Source organism: Bactrocera dorsalis, chromosome 5 (assembly GCF_023373825.1).
Source record: "Bactrocera dorsalis isolate Fly_Bdor chromosome 5, ASM2337382v1, whole genome shotgun sequence".
NCBI classification, from domain to species: domain Eukaryota; kingdom Metazoa; phylum Arthropoda; class Insecta; order Diptera; family Tephritidae; genus Bactrocera; species Bactrocera dorsalis.
In genome coordinates, this window is record NC_064307.1 from 9,125,432 (window position 1) to 9,146,285 (window position 20,854).

Sequence of the window (20,854 nt, forward strand, 5' to 3'; positions counted from 1 at the left end):
GTTGTATCGAACAATAATTATGCAGGGGCTTAATGCGAATCAAGAGCTAGTATGGAGGGCACAATAGACCCTAAGTCGCAGTGCAATACCACAGTATCAAATATCTATCTATGGATATATGAAAACCACTTTCAAGCCCTCCGCAAAAATTACATATGTATCTCGGCTTAGAATAATGTTGCACAAATTGAATGTGTTTCGATGGCTTTATGCCCTGAATAGACATGCTAAGTTTAGCACAATGTTTCTAACACCGAAGCAGAAACATCCAAGACCCTATGAAGTATATACACTATTATAAATGATAAGAAATGATTAACGAGCTGAGTAAATTTAGTCATGCCCGTTGTTGTTGTTGTTGTACCCGAAGAATTCTGCCGAGTTCACAGCTCTTAGCCGGATATATAACCAGGGTCCGTTTCGGTTACCTGACTCATGAGAACGGAGTTTTCTCTCTATCCGTCTACCCCCGTTCGATAATCTGTTTCCATCTAAACGGCAACTTCATAATATAATACTCCCTTCGTAGAAGTCCTCCTATTTATTTGCGAAAAACTTCTGGTCGATCGCCTGCTTCAAGTGGTCCAGTTGTTCGCAGTAGATGGTAGAATTAAGCGTCTGGCCATATGGGAGCAGCGCATAGTGAATGATTCTCTTCCAATTCCATCAAACACAGAGCAAACCCATCCTGGCCTTCAATCTCGGCTTGGCCACTGTTTGGGACGATTCAGCGGCCTTCGACCACGACCGTTTTCGCTTGATATTGTCGTATGTGATCCATTTTTCGTCACCAGTCACCATCTGCTTCAAAAATGGGTCGAGTTCGTTCCGTTTCAGCATCATATCGTAGACGTTGATTCGGTCCAGAAGGTTTTTTTCTCTAGCGGATTTGCCTTTAACGAAGGTAAATTTTAAATAGCGCGAATTTCGGCGTTAGTGAACTCCGTGTTTACACGTCTATAACTGTTGAACGCAATATCCAAACAAATCATGCATAGCGTCGTTTTGTAGGTTATGTCAAGACCTATCAAAGATGTATAGTATTGCCAGCTACGAACTCTGTAGCGCTTTATGCATAGCCGCGAAATTCAAAAGACAAAAAGGCGGAAGGAAGATATTTGACAACCTAATATATCCTTTTACTCTCAACTATTATGGTTATCGGTTTCCATAATTTTCTATTTCCTGTTTTCAGCGCTCTGTTCCAACCCCATTGCTTTCCTTAAATAATTTTTATCGCTCAGTATGTACATATATAAAGATAATTTATTACCAAAATACGTTTAGATAAATATTTAATACTTGCATTTCTCACTTATTGCAGAGTTCCGGCATTGGCGAGCCCAGCGTCTACCACGCCTTGATCGTAATATTTTTAGAATTCTTCGCCTGGGGTCTTTTAACAATGCCAGTAATATCGGTATGTATGAAATGTAAATGACTTTGTATAGCACAATATCTGCTTTCCTACCCTAATCAACCGTTACTTTCTTGCTTGCTTTCAGACCCTGAATCAAACATTTCCCGATCACACGTTCCTCATGAACGGACTAGTTATGGGCATTAAAGGCATACTGTCCTTTTTGAGTGCACCGCTTGTGGGCGCACTCTCGGACATTTGGGGGCGTAAATTTTTCCTACTCATCACAGTATTCTTTACGTGCGCACCAATACCGCTGATGGCCATCAATTCGTGGTGGTTCTTCGCAATGATCTCGATTAGTGGTGCGCTGGCAGTTACATTTTCCGTGGTGTTCGCTTATGTGGCTGATGTCACTACCGTTGAGGAGCGTTCGCGTGCGTACGGCTTAGTTTCAGCTACATTCGCCGCCAGTCTGGTATGTGTACATGTTCATGTATGTATGTATGTATGTGTATATGTTAATTGTGCTGATGAATACCTTAGAAATGTGTGTGACAAGTGGCAAACTTAATTAAAGCTAAAGCGTCTATTATATACGACTTTGTATACTTTTTTTTAGGTAATTTCACCCGCACTCGGCGCTTTACTAATGGAGACCTACGGCGATACATTAGTGGCTGCGCTGGCCACCGCCATTGCGGTGCTAGATGTTTTCTTCATATTGGTGGCCGTGCCCGAAAGCTTGCCAGAAAAAATACGTCCTTCATCTTGGGGTGCGCCCATTAGCTGGGAGCAGGCTGATCCCTTTTCCGTGAGTAGCAAATGCGTATTAGCCGCAAATAGTATATTCTAGCATTCGTGTATATACAATACATATGTGTGCATATGTGTATGTGGAAAGATGTATATTAAATGACTTTAATTTGGTGTAATTTGTATAATGAATAGGCGCTGCGGAAGGTAGGCTCTGATCAGACCATACTAATGCAATGTGTCGCTGTGCTTTTGTCATATCTGCCTGAGGCGGGGCAATACTCGTGCATATTTGTTTATTTGAAATTGAAAATGGGCTTCAATTCAATGGAAGTGGCCGTTTTCATTGCTGTTGTTGGTACGCTGAGCATATCCGTGCAAGTGACTTTGGGTTATCTAATGCGGTGAGTATGAGAGCATGACTTGCATTCTGCATTTTGCTGCTATAATAAAATTTGAATTTGTCCACTTTGTTTTTGTTGCTTCATCGTTTATGTAAGCAAAGTGCTCTAATACCATATCTTCATGGTTTCTTTGTTGTTACAGGGTATTTGGTGCAAAAAATACTATTATTTTAGGTTTAGTACTAGAAATGTTACAATTATTTTGGTATGGACTTGGCAGTAAGTCTTGGTGAGTTGCTAATGAAATTGTGTGTGTGTTTACTTTAAAATGATTAATTTTTGTTGTATTTGATTACAGGATGATGTGGGCTGCTGGCATTTTGGCCGCACTCGGTTCGATAACTTATCCAGCGATAAGCGCTTTTGTTTCAATTCATTCGCACCCCGACAGACAAGGTGAATACTTTATCTCGGGCATTTTATAATTTGATTTAAATTAAATGGCGGATGTCTCAGGTATTTTTATAATTGAAAGCTTATTAATGTTGCTATTGTAGCGATAATAAAAAACAGAAACAAAAATAACGTCACTTTCGGCTGCACCGAAGCTATAATACCCTTCACAGGTAATATTGCTTGGACTTTATTTTGTTCATTCAGTTTGCATGGTAGCTATATGCGGAATATTGCCTTCACTTCTACGGAAAAGTGGGAAAACGGCGAGAGATAAGCATCTATGAGGGTGGGTTTAAACCAAATAATCCAGGTGGAGGTGGTTATATTATTATCAAAATTAGTTTCCAAAACCGACTTCTAACCGTCTAGGTGCGTCGTCAGACAGCCGCAATACCACTATGATAGTGGTCCGATCTGAAAAATTTGTCCGTAGTTGCCTCGTATAAAATTGTTGAAAATTGGAATTATATCAGATTTTTGCACTAGAGTGTACTCTAATGGAGATTTGCATTACAAATAAGTTCGAGTTTAATTTCCTAACAAAAAAGATTTTCGATAATTAGTACTCAAAACTAGTATAGTATGTCTCTATTTATGCGACTACTGTTATTAAACACAATAGAACTTCTTTAACCCTTCATTTGAATGATCTTTTATTGAAATATACGTTTAATATCTACCTTCTTTACAGGTGCCGTTCAAGGAATGGTAACTGGCATGCGTGGTCTGTGCAATGGCTTGGGACCGGCTTTATTTGGTGTAATTTTCTATTTATTCAATGTGGACTTGAACGATGACATGTTGGGAAAACCTGATGACCCAGTACAAAATGACAGTAATAAATACACAGAATTGATACCAGGTCCACCATTCGCTATTGGCGCACTTATGGTAATACTGGCGATTTTGGTTGCAATCTACATTCCAGACAAACACAATGATATCAATGTGAATCGAACTTCGAGTGAAAAGAAGCGTAAATATTACAAAAAAAAAACAACATTTATACATATTCACATTGCATTTATTGTTGCATTTTCAGGTGCCTCCGTGGATGTGCAGTATGAAATCGAGTGCGGCAACAAGTCGACGAGTCCACTAGCACCCCTAATGCGATCCGACTCAATGGCACAATTGTAGCTTTTAGTAAATTAAAACCAAATATAAAAAAGGACATATTTGTTTTCGTATTTTTCGAAGAATTTGTGAAATGCTAAGCAGAGGAAAGGATAAAAAGAAAAGAAAAGATCTAAAAAAAACCTTAAATAAGTGCTGACTTTTTTTATTTTGTAGATGCTAAATTTTAAGCTAATTACAAAATGAATTCCTATACTGAAGTTATTTATAATTTTTAACTTTAATTTAAAAAGAGCAAATGTATTTTTAATGCATGTATGCATGTTCGTTCTGTATGTATGTATGTGCTGTATATAAAAGAAACAAACAAACAAAAAAATCACAAAAACAATTGTAGAATATTAAAAGAAAGAAGAGCTCTGAGCTTTGTTTATGGTTTTATTTTTAAAACCCAATTTTTGATTAATAAATTTGTAAAATACGCAATTGTCCCAACGTCCCCACATACGATGTTGTGCTATAATTATTTAGTTACATAATTAGCAACAGTATGCATATACGTTCGCATAACTTGCAATTTGTTTTAGTTATTTTTTCACTTTAGGTGGCTACTCCACTAAGTTCAAATGTACAATTTAATAATGAGAGTTGAAATATTTTTGTGAAACCTTAAACTTAGCGTTGTACTGGAATATAATAAAAACAAAGAGAACGAGTGCGATAAGCAGATTGCATATCTTAAAAATTGTTATTGTTGTTAATGTGGGGCTGGTTTCGTATATTTCACAACTAACTGCATATCTTTTATATTCTTTTATAATTTTTTTATGTTACACTATAAGATTAATAATGAAAAAATATACGACTGCAGTAGTCTATAGCTTAGTTTATACCCTGGAGTCCAAGTCTTTAATAACTTATTAACCAGGGTTGCATATAATGCATTAAAAATAATTTAATTAACATTAAAATTATTATTTTTTATTCTGTAATCACGAAAATCGATATTGTAAATAATTTTTAAATTTTATTCCCAAACATTTTAGGTAAAAATTAGATTAAAAAAAAAATTAAATTTAAAATTTTAATTTAGAATTTAACAATGTAATTTTGAGTTTAAATTTTTTTATTAAAATGAATTTAAAAGCAAAAATTTAATTTACATTTTAAAAATGTAATTTTTTTATTTTAATTTTAAAATTTTGCTATTTTAATAAAAAATATTTTAAATTTTAAATTACATCTTTAAATTATAAATTAAATTTTTAATTTTATTATTATTTTTTTTTTTATTTTTGATTACAATGGAAAAATAAAACTTTTTAATTTCTTCTCTTTTTACTTCCGATTGCTATAATCTAATTTTTAATCTAAAATGTTTGGCACCATTATAAAAATTTAAAATTAAATTTATTTTTATTATTATTAAAAATTTAAAATTAAATTTATTTTTATTATTAAAAATTTAATTTTAGAATTTTTATTTTTTTAATTTAAAAATTTTGACAACCCGGTTATAAGTTCTAATTTTCTGTTGTAAAGAAATATTCTATCCAATCTTTAATATTCTGAATTTATTTTGGATTTATGCTTTTAAACATAGTTTACACCCCGATAATTGCACTACTAACCACATAAGAGCTGTATTCGATCTTAGAATCTCAATTAACCTGCCATACTAACCTATTAGACTTTATATTTGTTTATTCTGTAATGTTATGTGAAATTATGCAACCTTGCAAATATATCCCAAAAATATCTTCTTGTAAAACCTAACTACCTGCTAGGAATAGTAGTAGCGGTATTTGAAATCGTTCTCGTGACAGTCGGGTCTATGTAACTGGAACGAACCCGTATTTTGATCCGGCGAGGACTGTCATACCGGCAGCATTTCTTCAAATGACTTTACGAATGTTTTAGGCCTTTACAACAATAGCAACAGGAATGTGAATAATACTATAAAAAATAATAATGAATCATATGTCTATTGTTTATTATTTGGTTTTCAAGGCATAAAAAATATATTGTCTTACTCCACTTTACATCTTTCGAATAAAGTCTCAAGTTGATCTGAGTAATAGCTTTCGAGATACAGCTATTAAAAAGTCTGGAAATTTGCATTTTTTTCATAAAAAGTCTGCCAAAAATATAATTTTCCCTTTTTTGTTTTACCGTCGTCTAATACCTATTTGTGGTCTTAACTAAATCATGTATTTCTTTCTTTTTACTATCGATGTTCTGTTCTGCTGTTAACACTGTCATTTTTTATATGAAAAAAAAATATTTTTTTTTGCTTGACGAAATTCATCCAACCCTTTATGTTATATCCACCAGATTGTTTTTTTTTTAAGAGCCATTTCATTTAATACAATAATTTGTACCTTAAAAAAGGTGATTAATTTCGAAAAATTTTCATTCCCTTGATAATGTAACCGATCCCCAGGATGATCTTCAAAAACGTTGTTCTTTCATGAGGAAGACTTTTCTGCTAAAAATTTTCAACATATCTAAAAACCAACCTAATCTATTATTACATTAAATGAGTCCAGGTAATAAACGAAGGACTAGCCAAAATTTTTTTTTTACTTTTTTCGCGGCGGAGTACTTTTTGTGAAAAAATGTTTACCTCACATTGGCTTTAAAAATCGCAGTTATCAAAAACCTTATTCCTTCGATCAGTACCTGACAAATACTTATTCATATATCATTTCAAATTTCAAGTCGATCGGCCCAGTCGTTTCGGAGTAAGTTTCTTCACAAGTTTTAGGAACCGACTACACTAAGTTAAAAAATTCTTACAAAAAAGCTCATATCTTCAAAGCGATTATCCGGATCAACTTCATACTTTCGTTTTGAGGTGAAATCAACCAACAAACTCTCTTCATCAAGTTTTTAACACCCAGAAGGAATGATAAAAAAATCCCATTAAATATGCAATATATAAAAGTCCACTTAGCCATGCTCATCTGCCTGTTTATACTTAGATTTAAGATAACGATCTGAAATTTTGCACAGCGAGCGATCAAAATCAACACTTGTGCCGAATCTTTTGCATTTGTGAGCATTTTTCTTGTGTTTTTTTTTTTTGTAAAATGTTCGCCACACTTTAAACATTTCTGTGTAGTGTATTTTTAATTATATTACACCAACAGCAACTGCAAAGATGGAAAGGGGAAACAAACAGGAGGACATTACTCGCTCAAAGATGGAAATATCGCCACACAAACTTCAAATAATTTAAAAAAAGTAATTATGCGCCGGTGTTCATTATCACGCCGCTTTTTTTGTGTGCCAGTTACTTGTTGCTTTTTGTTTTACAAAAATATTCACAGCTCTTTTTGGAGCATTCCGTTCGTTGGAATAAACTTTGTAAATAACAATACTGATTTTTGTTGTTATTTTTATTTGGGAATAAAGACGTTAAGTCAATAAACATATTTTTTATATAAATAGTTTATCGATGAATAGTTGTATTTAAAATGTCAGTTAGTAACTTTAGGTACACTCCGATTCCCGAAGAAAAACGAATATCTCACGATTTCAAGAACGTCAATGTAATACCGATATGGGCAGGATATGCCGTTCATGATTTCGGCACAAAAGCGTTGGCGTATGGTATGTAAATCTAACCGTTAAGAGTTTGATACATATGCACATCCGCAATTACTTCAAATAGAGGATCGTGAAAATTGGGGCGCGATATTGAAAACTTTCGGAATTGCCATGGCCATGTTAATCATAATTATTGCGGTACTGCTGATTGGGTAAGTTGCATGCTTGTGTTTGTATGTACACGATTAATATGTGCGCAAGCCGAGTAAAATCGAGCGCTTAAATTGCAGGCTGATCTATTTATGTTTGCGCTGCAAAGGTTATCTAAATCCCATCAGAGACTATGCTGAGAGAAGTAATCAAAGATGTGTGCGCTGCATTTTAACGCTGTTGATGCTCTTTTTACTCGCAGGACTTCTGTAAATTTGTATATGTATAAATTTATCACAATTTTATTATCGAATTTTCTCTGCATATTCAAGCTATTTTGTGGTCATGGCTATAAAAAACACGGTTTCCAAAAGGCGCATGCAAGAGGATAAAAATTCAAAAGCAAGAGATGATTTCTCTTCCGCGACCTCTCGGCAATTAGATCACGTTTTCGGTTTGAATTATGAGGAGTTCCAAGCGCAAGCGCGTGATTCGGCTAATGGTTCGTAAAACAATTATTATACCCTGAACAATATATTGGGTTGTCAAAGTCTTGAGGTATTTTTATTGAATTTTTTTTATTTTTATTTTTATTGAAATGAATTTTTGATGAGTCATACCCAGTCTTGACCGATGCTACGGCTGCTACTATGCCGGTCTCATTCGACCAATTCAGCGATTTTATCGCAGTTTTCGACGACAGGCCTTCCGGAGCGTGGCGCATCTTCGATCACCTCTACACCAGAACGAAAACGTTTAAACCATCGTTGTGCGGCGGAAATGGAAACTGTATCGGGTCCATAAACTGCGCAAATTTTATTGGCGGCTTGAAATGCATTTTTGCCTTTGTCGTAGTAGTACTGTAAAATATGCCGTATTTTCTCTTTATTTTGCTCTATGTTTGCGACGCTATAACTCACAAACGACTTAAAAGAAACGACGGTCAATCAAACACGTGTTAGCGCGTGAAATAAGCTTTCCAAAAAGGTATAGCATGACCCGATGCGACGAATAAAACTAGAACTAACTTACGCGCTTTCAGCGCCAACTAGCAAATAAGACTTTTTTGACAAACCAATATACGGTTTGCCATGAAATTTTTAATACTCAGAAAGAAAGAGGGTCGGAGACTATACATATAAATGATCAGCATGACGAACTGAATTGATTTAGTCATGTCCGTCTGTCTGTTTGTATATACATACGTGTTTTTGAGATATCGACATGAAACTTTGCACACGTGTTTTTCCTTTCAGGAAGCTTGCGATAATTGTATCGGAACCTCCGATATCGGATCGCATATAGCTTTTATACAAGCGGACCCATTAAAATCAAGTTCTCGTATGTAAAGCCTAATATTTGACAAGGTATTTTTCCGAAAATCGCAATCAAGCTATTGTAAGGAACCTTTTGTATTTGTTAAGGGTGCAACCGAAGTTGACTTGTTTTGTTTTTTCTTTCGTTAAACTAGACTTAATCCGCAATTGGATTGGAGGAACGGGCGGAGTAAGCGATGAATCGAGAACTCTCTGCCCGCCTGCTGAGAATATAACCGATGTAAATATGTGCGTGGCAAAGGTCAACAATGAATTTGAGCTATTGTGTTTAGGAGTCTTGGAATGGGGCGACTGTACGTATGTATACATTTAAATATAAGTTGTAACTGTACGGTAATTACGGGTGAGGTCTATTAAATTGAAAACGGCGTTAGATTACCAAATCGTAAATACGATTCACGGCATTTTATTGGCTGAGTCACATAGAACTTTTGCTTCAGATAGTTGCTTTGACATTCAAGTTCGATGTATGCTTTTGTGTTAGTTCGTCCACTTCGACGGGAAGCAAAATGTAGAATTGTCAATTGGACCTTAAGAAACTCATAGAAATTTTAACGGAAGTTTTTGCTAGCGTTATTAGGTATTTAAATGGTCACTTAACCGATAGATAGCTTGCAGACGTGGAAGGTAATACCTGCAAGATTCGCCACAGAATCAATTTACCGGCTTCTTTTCAAAAATAAATACTAAGTTCATGGGAGTCTAAACATTTGGCATTCTACTGTTTGAAGAGCTACAAATAAGTCGAAGCTGTGAACTGAATGCGTCATCATATAGTATGTATGCTTATACGACAGGCCTATAATGAATTTTCACCTATGTACTTCGAAAATTTGTTTTGAAAAACTCTCGCTTGATCGGCATTAGCTAACAGTGGTTTCTTCAGTGTTTTAATAATATTAAATTAATATAATATTTTTGTATATATTCATTATATAGATATGCATTTTTTCTATCGAAATATGACGATATTAATGGCTGAAACGGATGATGGTCGCAAAGTATTAAAAGAATTAGATTTTCAGAACTTTCTTTCAAAAACGATTCAAGTGGAAAAGGTATGCAACTTTTAATGAAAAACAACACATTAAATATTCATCCAAATATTGGTTGTAAAAAAAGTCTTGCGGTATTTTCGCTAGTTGGTAGTTTATTCGTCGAATCGGGTCATGCTATACCTTTTTGGAAAGCTCATTTCACGCGCTAACATGTGTTTGATTGATTGTCGTTTCTTTTAAGTCGTTCGTGAGTTATAGCGTCGCAAACATGGAGCAAAATAAAGAGAAAATACGGCATATTTTACAGTACTACTACGATAAAGGCAAAAATGCATCTCAAGCCGCCAATAAAATTTGTGCAGTTTATGGACCCGATACAGTTTCCATTTCCACCGCACAACGATGGTTTCAACGTTTTCGTTCTGGTAACCATTTATCTGAAAGTCAAATAGTGGATGTTTGAAATTTTCTTAAAACAACTTAAAGGGCATCCTACTGCAAAAAGAGAAGGTAGTAGCGTTTTTTGCTGTTCACTTACATTGCGCGTCCATAAGATAGGTCGTATCAGCTGACACGGGCCACGGGCCACGGGTCTACGTTTTTGGCTGTTTGCGCTATTAGCGTCCATCATAGCGAGATAAGTATGATGGCCATTCCGGATTGTAACGCCGGACGCAGTAAAAATTTCCGTGCCGATATAAAAGACACTCTGTAGAGTTAAGTGTTTTTCCTTGTTAATTGCAACATCCAGTATAGCAGATGCGCTGCGAATTTGGTGACTTTAATTATTATTCCTTTTCCTTTATTATAACGCTGAGCGTAGCGATGCTCAGAGCTAATTTGGTGACTTTTGGATGACCTACATAAATCTAAGTGATACGTTTATATTTTATTGTGAATAAAGCCATACGTAATATAAAAGTGAACTTTAATTCCGTAAAAACTGAATTTCTACATATGTACAGATATATTTATTCTTATTTAAGCTCTTGGATTTCTATCGCATCTTCAGCATTGTGGACAAATTTTTTTACTCCTTTTCAAAGCTTTACAACACGACCATAAATTGGCCAGAGAATTTACAAAGTAGTACTAAAAATGCATTATCTCCGTATTTGCTAGAAATAACAAAGGATTTGGGCGATAAAGGTAAACATGTTCCAATTTTGTGTGATTTATGGATATTTTCTGGCTTTCAACTATTCATTTTCAATTTCTACGGGGGTGTAAGGTGGTCAATTTCAATCGCTTTCAACGACACTTGCCAGCAGATCGCGTGGAGATGACACCGACGATGCAGATAATGAAAGGGGCGGTACGGAAGAAGAGGATGATAAGGCAAAAGAGCCGCTGGTGATTTTTATACTGGACATAATATGCTATGCACTTCTGCTATTGGTGAGTGCATAAAATTCAAAAGGTGCGATGATGGTCTAAACCATCTGTGTCTGAATTCACCGATTTTGATAGAGTTGGTTTTGTGTGACCTGCCATCTAATTCTAGGCTTTTAATTTTTATTGTCGACTGTCACTATTACAATTTAGACAATTAAACCTATTTCGGCATCAGCTTTAGAATCAAAGCTTGACACCGGTTTTAGTTCTAGAGTTTAAGATCCACTCTACTCGGAGTGAACACTTTACGTTTCTCCGAAACTATGTTACTGTCGTTCAAAATTGTTGAACATACCTTAACGCACAGACCTTATCCTTGATTATCCTTACTTACAGCATGAAATCCGTTTTTGAAAATAGTTTTTACTCTCTCTTTCTGTTCCCAGATAACTGTTGTATTATTAATAGCGTTGCTGCTAAGATGTTGTGGTAAACGTTACAGAAGTGAAGCCAGATGCTGCAATCAAGAAAATGGTTCCTGCCTTTTCCAATTGTAAGTACCGGCTATGAGCTTTGTAACTCTTATTGATATGTTTCTCCATCTTTCCATTTATAGCGCAGCTTTTTTGATGTTCCTATTTCTGCTACTCGTGTTGTATCCATTTCTGTGGCATTTTGTCCATGGTGCTGGCCGTTATAACAGTGTTTGTACAAGAAATGACGCACATAAACACGAGCGCGCCTTGGCAAATACTGAAGACACTTGCTTAGATGAAAGAACATTTAAAACGATCCTCAATGATCATGTCGATAGACAAATAAAGGTAAATATTTCAAATAAGAGTACTGCTGAAGATGTGAAACCAAGTGCAGCGGAATTACATAAGTACACAATAAGTTTCAAGCAAAGCGCGAGAATGTCAAAAACCCTCGATCTCAAAAACATGTGTGAAGATATTAAGAATAGAACTGACCCCAAACACTTGACTGAGGTTTACACACAAATGCTAAGGTACGTCGATGGCGATATGCCCGATAATCAAGTGAAGATGTTGTCACAGTGCAATTTGGGAAGCTTAAAGAAGCTCAGAATAGACGAATACAAACAGAGTGGAATTTATAAAAGTGCCGAGCGTTTAGCCAGCTATTGCAACAGGGTCGTGGAGTTCTATACAGAAAATTATGCCAAAATTACCGGTGAATGTCTAAATGGAATGATGAATGTGAAAAACAATTTATCCAAACAAAGTAAAAATGACTTGAGTGAAATAATGGCGGGCTTGGACAACATGTACGCCAAAGAACTTGACGGTTATTTAGACATGGCCACTGATAGGGTGGTTAATAAAGTTACTTTGTGTCGAAAAGTTACGTCTATGTCAGCTGATCGTACAAAAATGGATTGTGATGCATACACAGATTTACAGGTACAGTGTTTAGGCGTATTTCTGAGTGAGTTATTTTTCACTATTTGCAGAATGTTTCATGGAGTGCTTTTTTGATGTTGATATGGCTGATATTGCCGCTAATTCCCATAGCACTTTACTTAGCCAGATTATTTGGTACGTCCAGGGGCAGTTGCTGTTCGTGCGAGCAAAGCGGATCAGGAGCTGCAGCCCGACGCAATGATAGATGGAATACTGATTCGGTAATGGATGCAATGCAGCGTCACTTATATAAATCTCTTTGGGAAGATTCAGTAAGATCGGGCCCTTCGAATGGTCGATGCGACTGCGAAGCAGCGCGGGCAGCTTACAAGCAGGGGCCTTTTTTGTGACTATGGTATTTGCGAATAAAATTAAAAATTTAATTTTAGAATTTTTCTTTTTTTAATTTAAAAATTTTGACAACCCGGTTATAAGTTCTAATTTTCTTTTGTAAAGGAATGTTCTATCCAATCTTTAATATTCTGAATTTATATTGGATTTATGCTTTTAAACATAGTTTACAACCCGATAAGTGCACTACTAACCACATGAGAGTTGTATTCGATCTTAGAATCTCAATTAACCTGCTATACTAACCTATTAGACACTATATTTGTGTTGTTGTTTATTCTGTAATGTTATGTGAAATTATCCAACTTTGCAAATATTTCCCAAAAATATCTTCTTGCAAAACCTAACTACTTACCTGCTAGGAATAGTAGTAGCGGTATTTGAATTCGTTCCCGTGACAGTCGGCTCTACGTAACTGGAACGGATTCGTATTTTGATCCGGCGAAGGACTGTCATACCGGCAGCATTCCTCCAAATTACTTGACGAATGTTTTAGGCCTTTACAACAATAGCAACAGATATGTGAATAATACTATAAAAAAATAATTATGAATCATAGGTCTATTGTGTAGGACAAACTCGAATTTATTATTTGGGTTTCAAGGCTTAAAAAATATATTGACTTACTTCATTTTATAACATCTTTCGAATAAGGACTCAAGTTGATCTGAGTAATAGCTTTCGTTTTACCGTCGTCTAATACCTATTTATGGTCTTAACTAAAGCACATATTTCTTTCTTTTTACTATCGATGATCTGTTCTACTGTCAACACTGTCATTTTTCATATGAAAATAAAAAATATTTTTTTTTGCTTGACGAAATCCATCCAACCTTTTATGTTATATCCACCAGAATTTTTTTTAAGAAGCATTTTATTGAATACATATATAAATATGAATAATGTAGATTTACAGAATATGGTACCTCAAAAAACGGCGATTCATTTCGAAAAATATTCATTCCCTTGATACTGTAACCGATCCTCAGGATGATCTTCAAAAAAGTTGTTCCTTCGTGAGAAAGGCTTTTCTGGTAAAAATTTTCAACATATATAAAAGCCAACCTAATTGATTATTACATTAAATGAGTCCAGGTTATAAACGAAGGACTAGTCAAAATTTTTACTTTTTACGCGGCGGAGTACTTTTTGTGCAAAAATGTTTACCTTACATTGGCTTTAAAAATCGCAGTTATTATCAAAAACCTTATTCCTTCGATCAGTACCTGACAAATACTTATTCATATATCATTCCAAATTTCAAGTCGATCGGCCCAGTCGATTCGGAGTAAGTTTCTTCACAAGTTTTAGGAGCCGACTACACTAAGTTAAAAAATTCTTACAAAAAAGCTCATATCTTCAAAGCTATTATCCGGATCAACTTCATACTTTAAATATTCCTGTGGTGCATGTTCAATTCTATTACACCAACAACAACTGCATAGACGGAAAGGGGAAACAAACAGGAGGACATTACTCGCTCAAAGATGGAAATATCGCCACACAAACTTCAAATAATTTAAAAAAAGTAATTATGCGCTTGTGTTCATTATCACGCCTCTTTGTTTGTGTGCCAGTTACTTGTTGCTTTTTGTTTTACAAAAATATTCACAGCTCTTTTTGGAATATTCCGTTCGTTGGAATAAACTTTGTAAATAACAATACTGATTTTTGTTGTTATTTTATTTTTATTTTGAAATAAAGACGTTAAATCAATCAAACATATTTTTTATATAAATAGTTTATCGATGAATAGTTGTATTTAAAATGCCAGTTAGTAACTTTAGGTACACTCCAATTCCCGAAGAAAGGCGAGTACATCACGAGATCAAGAACGTAAACGAAACTGTTCATATACCGAAATGGGCAGGACATGCCGTTCATGATTTCGGCACAAAGGCGTTGGCGTATGGTATGTAAATCTAACCGTTAAGAGTTTGATATATATGCACATCCGCAATTACTTCAAATAGAGGATCGTGAAAATTGGGGCGCGATATTGAAAACTTTCGGAATTGCCATGGCCATGTTAATCATAATTATTGCGGTACTGCTGATTGGGTAAGTTGCATGTTTGTGTTTGTATGTACACGATTATTATGTGCGCAAGCCGAGTAAAATCGAACGCTTAAATTGCAGGCTGATCTATTTGTGTTTGCGCTGCAAAGGTTATCTAAATCCCATCAGAGACTATGCTGAGAGAAGTAATCAAAGATGTGTGCGCTGCATTTTAACGCTGTTGATGCTCTTTTTACTCGCAGGACTTCTGTAAATTTGAATATGTATAAATTTATCACAATTTTATTATCGAATTCTCTCTTCATATTCAAGCTATTTTGTGATCATGGCTATAAAAAACACGGTTTCCAAAAGGCGCATGCAAGAGGATAAAAATTCAAAAGCAAGAGATGATTTCCCTTTCTCCGCGACCTCTCGGAAATTAGATCACGTTTTCGGTTTGAATTATGAGGAGTTCCAAGCGCAAGCGCGTGATTCAGCTAATGGTTCGTAAAACAATTATTATACCCTGAACAATATATACGATTTGCCACGAAGTTTGTAATACCCAGAAAGAATCGGAGACTATACATATAAATGATCAGCATGACAAGCTGAGTCGATTTACGTCTGTCTGTTTGTATATTGGAGTTTTTGAGATATCGACATGAACATTTGCACACGTGTTTTCCGTTCAAGAACTTTGCGATAAATGTATGGAACCTTCGATATCGGGCCACTATAGCATATAACTTTTGTATAAGCGGGCCAATTAAAATCAAGTCCTTCTATGCAAAGCCTTATACATATAGTATAACGTTGTCAAATATCTCCCTTCCGCTTTTTTGCTCTTTATTCAATGCTTTATAAAAAGTGTTACAGTGATCGGATTTATATAGTCTGTTTCCACATAGACGGCAACTTCATAATACCCCCCAAGTAGAAGCCCCCTCCTTATTTGCGAAGAACTCGGACAGCCACTTTTCATAAGCCTTTTTTGAGTTCAACTTTACACCAGCAAGGGCGTTCGCCATGGACATGGTAATCATTTGGCGCTACATATGTTCGGGCTATATGTCCATTTTTCGTCGCCAGTCACCATCCGTTTCAAAAATGGGTCGAATTCGTTCGGTTTCAGTAGTATACCGCAGGCGCTGATTCGGTCCAGAAGGTTTTTTTTTGCGTCAAATCATGCGATTTTTGCGTCATTCAGCTTTTTTGTGTATCCAGCCTTCTGCAGATGGTTTAAAATGGTTTGGTGACTAACTCCCAGCTTTTGGGCGATCACGAGATGCCTCATGCCGGTCTAACTCGATGTTTTCTATGATTTGATCGGTATTCGTCATCACAGGTCTGCCGTCGACTGGCTTCTCCATGGTGTCGTTTTCACCCGCTCGGAATCGTCAAAACCATTCCTCCACGGTTCGAAGTGATATAGTGCCATGCCCCGGATTTGCCTTTAACGAAGAAAACTTTAAAATGGCGCGAATTTCGGCGTTCGTGAACTCCATGTTTACACGTCTATTACTGTTGAACGCAATATCCAAACTCGTTTTGTAGGTTATGTCAAGACCTATCAAAGATATATAGTATTGCCAAATACGAGCTCTGTAGCGCTTTATACATAGCCGCGAAATTCAAAAGGTAAAAAGACGGAGAGGATATTTGACAACCTAATATTTGATAAGGTATCTTTCTGAAAATCGGAATCAAGTTCTTGTAAGGAAAATTTTGTATTTGTGAAGGGTATTATGCAGTCGAAGTGAACTTTTTCTGTTTCTTCTTTCTTTAGTATAATACGATTTTTTATAACTTAGATTTAATTCGCAATTGGACTGGAACAACTGATGTTGTAAGCGACGAATCGAAAACTCTCTGCCCGCCTGCTGAGAATATAACCGATGTAAATAAGCGCGTGGCAGAGGTCAACAATGAATTTGAGCTATTGTGTTTGGGAGTCTTGGAATGGAGTGACTGTACGTATGTATATGTATCTTTAAATAAAAGTTGTCACAGAAAAGCAAAGCGAGACAAAATATTGACCAATCCTCAACTTTTTGCACTTTACCAAGCAACAGTCGCCATTTTTGTTAGAGAGAATCAGCACAGCAAGTGATGGCCACCGAAACTCCAATACATTGAAAGAATTATCGCGGAAACTAACTCATACACACCGTATAACTCTAAGAGTTTTGAGTGAAATAGGGTTAAAGGAGCACAGGGAGTCTAAACATTTGACACTCTTTACTGTTTGGAGGGCTAAAAATAGTGTTATCAAAACGAGATATCTGTTCAAAATAATAATGAATAATTTGGCCCCAACGCCCAGTAGTAGCTCTAACTTTGATAGCAGTCAAAGATACCACGCTTTTTGTACCAGATAACATAATGCCATTAGTAATATTTTCACACCTCACGTTTTGACCTCCATATAGTGCACGTTTGAGGTTCGAGGCGAACTTGTGAACCGATTGCGTCATCTCATATATCTCATAGATAATCGACATATGTATTAATTAACGCACAATTACGAAAGTTCTATAACGAATATTAACCTATTTCGAAAATTTGTTTTGGAAACTCTCGCTCGATCGGCATTAGCTAACAGTGATTTCTTAAGTATTCATATATTATATAATACTCTTTTTTATATTCATTATATAGATATGCATTTTTTCTATCGAAATATGACGATGTTCATGGCTGAAACCGATGATGGTCGTAAAGTATTAAAAGAATTAGATTTTCCTAACTTTCTCTCAAAAACGATACAAGTGGAAAAGGTAAGCATCTTTTACCGGGCAACAACACATTGTATATTCATCCAAATATGTAAGGTTAATATATCTTATATCTGAAATATGCATATATACCATTTTATTAATATATATTGAACAGATATTTATCCCTATTTAAGCTCTTGGATTTCTATCGCATCTTCAGCATTTTGGACAAATTTTTTTACTCCTTTTCGAAGCTTTACAACACGACCATAAACGGGCCAGAGAATTTAAAAAGTAGGACCCAAACTGCATTATCTCCGTATTTTCTAGAAATAACAAAGAATTTGGACGATAAAGGTGAGTATTTTGAAATTTTGTGTGATTTATGGATATTTTCTGGCTTTCAACTATTCATTTTCAATTTCTACGGGGTGTAAGGTGGTCAATTTCGATCGCTTTCAACGACACTTGCCAGCAGATCGCGTGGAGATGACACCGACGATGCAGATTATGAAAGGGGTGGAAGGGAAGAAGAGGATGATAAGGCAAAAGAGCCGCTAGTGATTTTTATACTGGACATAATATGCTATGCACTTCTGCTGTTGGTGAGTGCATAAAATTCAAAAGGTGCGATGATGGTCTAAGCCATCTGTGTCTGAATTCATCGATTTTGATAGAGTTGGTTTTGTGTGATCTCCCATCAAATTCTAGGCTTTTAATATAAACCATACTAACAGAACACAGAGTTAACTTACTATTTCTTCTATTAGGTTCTAAAATATTGTCGACTGTCACTATTGCAATTTAGACAATTAAACCTATTTCGGCATCAGCTTTAAAGTCAAAGCTTGACACCGGTTTTAGTTCCAGAGTTTAAGATCCACTCTACTCGGAGTGAACACTTTACGTTTCTTCGAAACTATGTTACTGTTGTTCAAAATTGTTGAACATACTTTAACGCGCAGATCTATTGATTATCCTTACTTACAGCATGAAATCCGTTTTTGAAAATAGTTTTTTACTCTCTCTTTCTGTTCCCAGATAACTGTTGTATTATTAATAGCGTTGCTGCTGAGATGTTGTGGTAAACGTTACAGAAGTGAAGCTAGATGCTGTAATCAAGAAAATGGCTCCTGCCTTTTCCAATTGTAAGTACCGGCTATGAGCTTTGTAACTCTTATTGATATGTTTCTCCATCTTTTCATTTATAGCGCAGCTTTTTTGATGTTCCTATTTCTGCTACTCGTGTTGTATCCATTTCTGTGGCATTTTGTCCATGGTGCTGGCCGTTATAACAGCGTTTGTACTACAAGAAATGACGCACATAAACACGAACGCGCCTTGGCAAATACTGAAGACACTTGCTTAGACGAAAGAACATTTAAAACGATCCTCGATGATCATGTCGATAGACAAATAAAGGTAAATATTTCAAATAAGAGTACTGCTGAAGATGTGAAACCAAGTGCAGCGGAATTACATAAGTACACAATAAGTTTCAAGCAAAGCGCGAGAATGTCAAAAACCCTCGATCTCAAAAACATGTGTGAAGATATTAAGAATAGAACTGACCCCAAACACTTGACTGAGGTTTACACACAAATGATAAGGTACGTCGATGGCGATATGCCCGATAATCAAGTGAAGATGTTGTCACAGTGCAATTTGGGAAGCTTAAAGAAGCGCAGAATAGACGAATACAAACAGAGTGGAATTTATAAAAGTTCCGAGCGTTTAGCCAGCTATTGCAACAAGGTCGTGGAGTTCTATACAGAAAATTATGCCAAAATTACCGGTGAATGTCTAAAAGGCATCGAGAATTTGAAAAACAATTTATTCAAACAAAGTAAAAATGACTTGAGTGAAATAATGGCGGGCTTGGACAACATGTACGCCAAAGAACTTGACGGTTATGTAAACATGGCCACAGATAGGGCGATTAATGAAGTTACTTTATGTCGCGAAGTTTCGTCTAGGTCAGCTGATCATACGAAAAAGGACTGTGATGCACATACAGATTTACAGGTACAGTGTTTAGGCGTATTTAACTGTCTTCTTTTAAGTGAGTTATTTTTTACTATTTGCAGAATGTTTCGTGGAGTGCTTTTTTGATGTTGATATGGCTGATATTGCCGTTAATTCCCATAGCACTTTACTTAGCCAGATTATTTGGTACGTCCAGGGGCAGTTGCTGTTCGTGCGAGCAAAGCGGATCAGGAGCTGCAGCCCGACGGAATGATAGATGGAATACTGATTCGGTAATGGATGAGATGCAGCGTCGCTTATATAAATCTCTTTGCGAAGGTTCCGTAAGGTCGGGCCCTTCGAATGGTCGATGCGACTGCAAAGCAGCGCGGGCAGCTTACAAGCAGGGGCCAAGCTGTGGACGAAGGTGCCTTGACGACGGCAGCGCTAACTTTGCTATGCTGCAACAAGCTAACAGTCTTTTACTTAAAGCAAATATCTGCAGTGAATCTACAGAGCCGGAGAAAAGAGTTATACTTAAACCTAAACAGATCAAAGAACCGCAAAGACCAACAACTTCTAAAGGAATGCGCTCCAAAAGAGCACAACAATTAGCAAATGATAATAAATTCGCAACATCCTCTTTTAGGAAATGCGTTTGCGATAGAAATGCTGCCAAAATGACGAAAGGACCTTCCAGTTCAATGACAAGCAGCCGACCAAAAAAAAGAATGAGAAATGTCTGTGAGACCCTGGAAGAAATTGTCGAAGAGTCGACGGATAACGGGATGAATGGATTGGAAGTAAATACTTCTATTCATATATTAACTTTTAATAAAAAAATGACTTAATATACTGCGATTTATATATATGTAAATTTAAGATAAGGGTATTTGTTGTGAAAACCTTTCAGACCGTCACTTTCTTTAAGCAAAAATTGTCAAATATGCGAAGGTTGCAAAAGTTTTTTCCAGAACTTTGCTAAATAGGACCGTGTACCGTAGGTCACGGTTCTATAACTCTTA

General features: G+C 35.9%; 2 protein-coding genes across 6 annotated transcripts; both read left to right on the top strand.

Annotated features, from left to right (window-relative positions):
- Positions 1-1,324: 1,324 nt before the first annotated feature.
- LOC105231378 (hippocampus abundant transcript 1 protein) lies at positions 1,325-4,738 on the top strand (the record flags this gene model as incomplete). Its single annotated transcript, XM_049457076.1, is given in 8 exon segments — positions 1,325-1,420; positions 1,506-1,838; positions 1,983-2,174; positions 2,312-2,520; positions 2,663-2,749; positions 2,819-2,916; positions 3,608-3,892; positions 3,959-4,738. Coding segments are annotated over 8 exon segments (1,398 nt in total), but the record flags the coding sequence as incomplete, so codon positions are not given.
- A 1,635-nt stretch (positions 4,739-6,373) lies between these two features.
- LOC105231379 (uncharacterized) lies at positions 6,374-20,736 on the top strand. 5 transcript variants are annotated; one of them, XM_049457053.1, is made up of 12 exons: positions 6,405-7,492; positions 14,931-15,055; positions 15,117-15,204; positions 15,283-15,411; positions 15,475-15,647; positions 16,959-17,117; positions 17,806-17,924; positions 18,059-18,221; positions 18,303-18,469; positions 18,906-19,012; positions 19,076-19,889; positions 19,952-20,721. In XM_049457053.1, the coding sequence occupies exons 1-12, from the start codon at positions 7,473-7,475 to the stop codon at positions 20,678-20,680; spliced, it is 2,793 nt and encodes a 930-aa protein (XP_049313010.1). In that variant the 5' UTR covers positions 6,405-7,472; the 3' UTR covers positions 20,681-20,721. The 5 variants fall into 5 exon arrangements, with proteins under 5 accessions (XP_049313013.1, XP_049313012.1, XP_049313011.1 ...); XM_049457056.1 differs by lacking the exons at positions 14,931-15,055; positions 15,117-15,204; positions 15,283-15,411; ... (6 more) ...; positions 19,076-19,889; positions 19,952-20,721 and adding exons at positions 7,670-7,757; positions 7,836-7,964; positions 8,028-8,197; ... (5 more) ...; positions 11,982-12,792; positions 12,843-14,171 and having other exon boundaries at positions 6,374-7,608; XM_049457055.1 differs by lacking the exons at positions 14,931-15,055; positions 15,117-15,204; positions 15,283-15,411; ... (5 more) ...; positions 18,906-19,012; positions 19,076-19,889 and adding exons at positions 7,670-7,757; positions 7,836-7,964; positions 8,028-8,197; ... (4 more) ...; positions 11,812-11,918; positions 11,982-12,792 and having other exon boundaries at positions 6,383-7,608; positions 19,952-20,736.
- Positions 20,737-20,854: the final 118 nt, after the last annotated feature.